Source organism: Trichoplax adhaerens, genomic scaffold (genome assembly GCF_000150275.1).
Source record: "Trichoplax adhaerens TRIADscaffold_146 genomic scaffold, whole genome shotgun sequence".
NCBI lineage: Eukaryota > Metazoa > Placozoa > Uniplacotomia > Trichoplacea > Trichoplacidae > Trichoplax > Trichoplax adhaerens.
Genome location: NW_002061076.1, coordinates 7293 through 11382, shown reverse-complemented (window position 1 = coordinate 11382; position 4090 = coordinate 7293). Strand labels below are relative to the sequence as shown.

The 4090-nt window shown below is 37.2% G+C and overlaps 1 protein-coding gene across 1 annotated transcript; it reads right to left on the bottom strand.

Moving 5' to 3' along the window:
* Window positions 1-652: 652 nt before the first annotated feature.
* On the bottom strand, window positions 653-1066 carry TRIADDRAFT_34377 (uncharacterized protein; the record flags this gene model as incomplete). The annotated part of the gene is made up of 1 exon (XM_002118509.1): window positions 653-1066. One exon carries the CDS (start codon window positions 1064-1066, stop codon window positions 653-655), a length of 414 nt encoding a protein of 137 aa, XP_002118545.1.
* Between the last annotated feature and the right edge of the window lie 3024 nt (window positions 1067-4090).

Genomic DNA, 4090 nt, shown 5'->3' with positions numbered 1-4090 from the left:
CCATTTGATAGACCTGTCAGAGGTTCAGTAACTTTTTACCGTTATCCGTGTACTGTATGCTGTACAAAAGTACAGTACTGTTAATTGTACGGGCGCGGCATTTGATAACGTACCCATTTGTTAATAATTAATAGTTAGTATTACCATTCGACATTATATATATCCCGGTAATAGCCGGGCACTACTGAGTATATTCACAGATATGCTTGTAGAATACTACTTTTCAATAATGCATTCACGGATGTAACCTTATTACAGTCTTTGATAGTAATTCGGCAATTATAATATCTGCTCTACATATCCTAATGTGAAGAATAATGCTACTGGACAGATTAAAATTATATTAACCATTGCTGAGTAGTAATATTATGATTGAACACTCATTTGCAAGTTTACTTTGCATAATTTGACAACATTTTATTAACATCCGATTACTCTATAATGCTGATTAGAATATTATTGATGTATTGCAAAGGAACAATAAAAGTAATATGGCAATTACTCCCTTACATATCACAAATTCATAATGCAATAAAATTTATTTACTTTACGTTCGGAATTAAAGCATTACATTTTGTGGCTGCAAAATGTGTTATATAAACTGATATTAGCCTAGACGCTTTATCCTAAGTATAGTATTATAATCACTAATTCAATGTAGAGCTTCCCTATAAACTACATTACGTGTCACTCGGCATATGCCATTATTGTAACCTGGCAAGTTACTGTTAACTCTATTATGGAGTAAGGAATTAATTTCCGTTCGATCAATAAACACCTTTAAATCGCGAGGATTTCCAACGCGGCTTATGGCTACATATAGCTGGCCGTGAGTAAAAACACTGGTAGGCAAAAGTACTCCACATCGATTAAAAGTTTGCCCTTGACTTTTGTTAATACTCATAGCAAATGCTGGGCGTATAGGAAATTGCCGACTTATCAACTGAAATGGAAGATCAGTGTCAGATGGGGAAACATTAATACGTGGTATTAAAATGATAGAGCCGGCATGTTCTCCACCAAGTATATGCGCCACCAACAGTCTTTCAGCAATAGAGGTCAACATGTATCGCGATCCATTACAATGCCCGTTACATGGATCTAGATTACGTAATAACATAATAGGAGCATTTCCAAACTTTTTGATTACTCTGCCATGTATAATATTCCGGAAAGTTGCAGTATAATACATTACGTGCTCTAAAATCTTCACGATTTTTATTAAAATATGCTGTCAGTTTGGTCCTATTTCGTCTCTCTAGTGCATTTTGTGGATCGCGAGGATCAAAAATAACTTGTTGCTGATTTGGTAAATGAACTGGTAGAATTTCAACGGCTGGAAAACGATCTTGGGTATTGAAAGCAAATATTCTCCATGCAGCTTCCGATGCTCCAACAAAGCGGCAGAGCTCGTACTGTTTGATTTCGTCGTTGGTACCTGATGCGGCCGCTGTGGTAACGCGTATACGATCATCATCTGATTCAAATGTTATTGTCGCTAGATCAGGACCTTTATAAATATATTTATACAGGTATTTAACAGCTTTTATTGATGCACAATATTCAACATTAATATGTGCACGATACTTTAACAATAGCCACGGATTGTAAGGAACAACATTGCGATTATCGACTTGAATAATTCTGTTGCATGTGGATACAAAAGCTGTAAAACCACCTTGTGTTGGAATTCGACGCCGATATGTGGGATAGCAATCGTCACCTACTTGCGTCCGATTACAAAATTCTTTTGGAAATTTCTTAGTGCAAACGCCGTTTAACATACATGAACACCTTGGATTACTGTTACCGCAAGGTCCGTGTACCATGTACTTTTTAACGCATTCATACAATGTTGCAGTTCTAGGATTACCAGGATCAGGAAATTCTGCACTAACTATTTTATCAATTTCCTCCCAAGTATTTTCTTCGCGATTTAAAATGTATAGAATGTGGCAATGAGGTAGACCACGCTTTGAAACTCGATGGTATACATGAAAGCATTCAGATTGCCAAGGATACCGTTCCGGAGATCGTATAATAATCTTTGTTGCTTAATTTTAAACACTCTCGCCGTAATATCCGGACGATCTGCAGCTGATTGTCCTGGTTTGAGCTCGCTAATTATTTCGTGCCACTGTGCATTGCATGTAAATGTTATAAATAACGTAGGTTTACCAAATTTTCTGACAATAGCCATGGCATCGTAGTAATGCTTCACCGTAAATCTATAACTGCCAGTAAATGTAGAAGGTAAAATTATACGACGTCCAGCTCGTGCAGCATCGCCTTCATGTATAGCATCTTGTAACCCTCGGTAAACCTCGCTTCGGACTTCATTCTGATGGAATCGTAGATAGCTCAATCGACCTGATTCGATCTTTGCCCACATATCGACGCAATATTGCTAATATAACCGGTTACAACGATGCAGTATATTGAAGCTGCTTACACGTTTCATCATTCGATAACTATAAAATTCTTTTGCTGTCACAGTTCTATTAGTTGATTGTTGACTAATGCCGAGATGAAAGCCATCAGTTCCAAAAGAAAATAAAACAGGGTAACACAACGGATCATAACTGCGATGGGTATCTTTGAAAAACTGTAAATTATTTCTAGAGTCTTGCTGAGCCCTGAAGCTGCAGACAATCATTCGTTCGTCGCGACTTGCATAACTTTCAGTCGGCAGTAGTACAGCTATTTCTGTGCTTGTAGGCAAATTGAAACGCCGTGCATGTTCTGTAGGCGGTCTACGATCAGCATTAATTTCGATATGTATATCTTCTGGTATCTCGCCAGCATCCATGAGTTCTTGCAAGTTTAAAAACGATAGTAAGTAAGTGTTTGGTGCATTTTCTAACATAACAGTGAGCCTTCCAAATATTTCACTTTCTAAAGCTCTTTCATCAGATGATGAATCGTATCTGTTAACTCTACGTCGAATTTGTTCGTCTACGTCATAAAAGTAGGTCTGTATGCATGAAGATTGTTCACCATCAGCATTACGTGCGGGACCTATCATTCGATAGACCGTACCATGTATTCGATAATTGCTAACACCTGTTATACTTGCATCAGTTGCTTTCATAGTAGCCATACATAACCCGGAATTAAATTTTCTTATTTTTGAACGAAAATATCTTGCTATTCGATCGTTATTAAGTAGGAGATTACGTAAAACTGCCGGAGGATCAGGTATTTCTGGTATACTTATTTTGCCATTAAGGCAGCATAAACTAAATCTAGGCCGATCTATGGTTCCCCCAACTTTTTCAGATATCCACATTTGTGCATTGCAGTAACTGCAGGAATGGTTCATATAGCCGCATGTATGCTGAGCAGATACAAAATCATCGATTGTTGCTATCGAGTCAATATCACCTAATCTTCCTATTCGATGTAATTGGCGATGATGATAGTTTCTGCTACGATTACCTGCTGGCTGATTTTGATCTCTAGGAGTACTATCTACTTCAGAATTCCTGATATGACTTACAGATTGATTTAATGTACGTACTGATCGTGTATTTCCACGTTGTTCACTTCGCTTTCGCCTATCAGATCGTTGACTAACTGACATTATCCTCTTAGAAACACTTTTTGTTATATGATATATAGCAATCAAAAATAACCGGGACAGGGGAACTACAGTAGGGTAACACTACGAATTGCATGAGAGCAATAGAACTAATAGTACCTCCTGATGTGTATCAATCACTTCTACCTTCTCAATAATATTTACATAAACCCTAGAGATCATTCATTTCTATGCCAATTCAAATTTCGTTAAGTAACTTTCGTATTAGTATGTTTACCGAATAAGGATGGTTACTATATACAGTATTAATGCTAAAAGCACATTACGATAACTAATGTACGGTGATGGACATACCAAGTCAAGATTAGCAGGTACTGTAAGATATCTACAGTGCGGTTCAATGTCCTTAGTACTGTGGTCAATTCTATACCAATCATTATAATGTGTCTAAGGATCGCTTGAGTATGCAAGCAAAGCTTGCTCTGTCGATAGTAACCGTTATAAGAAAATGTAACAATCAAAATGGCTGTGTAGAAAACTCTATAAAGA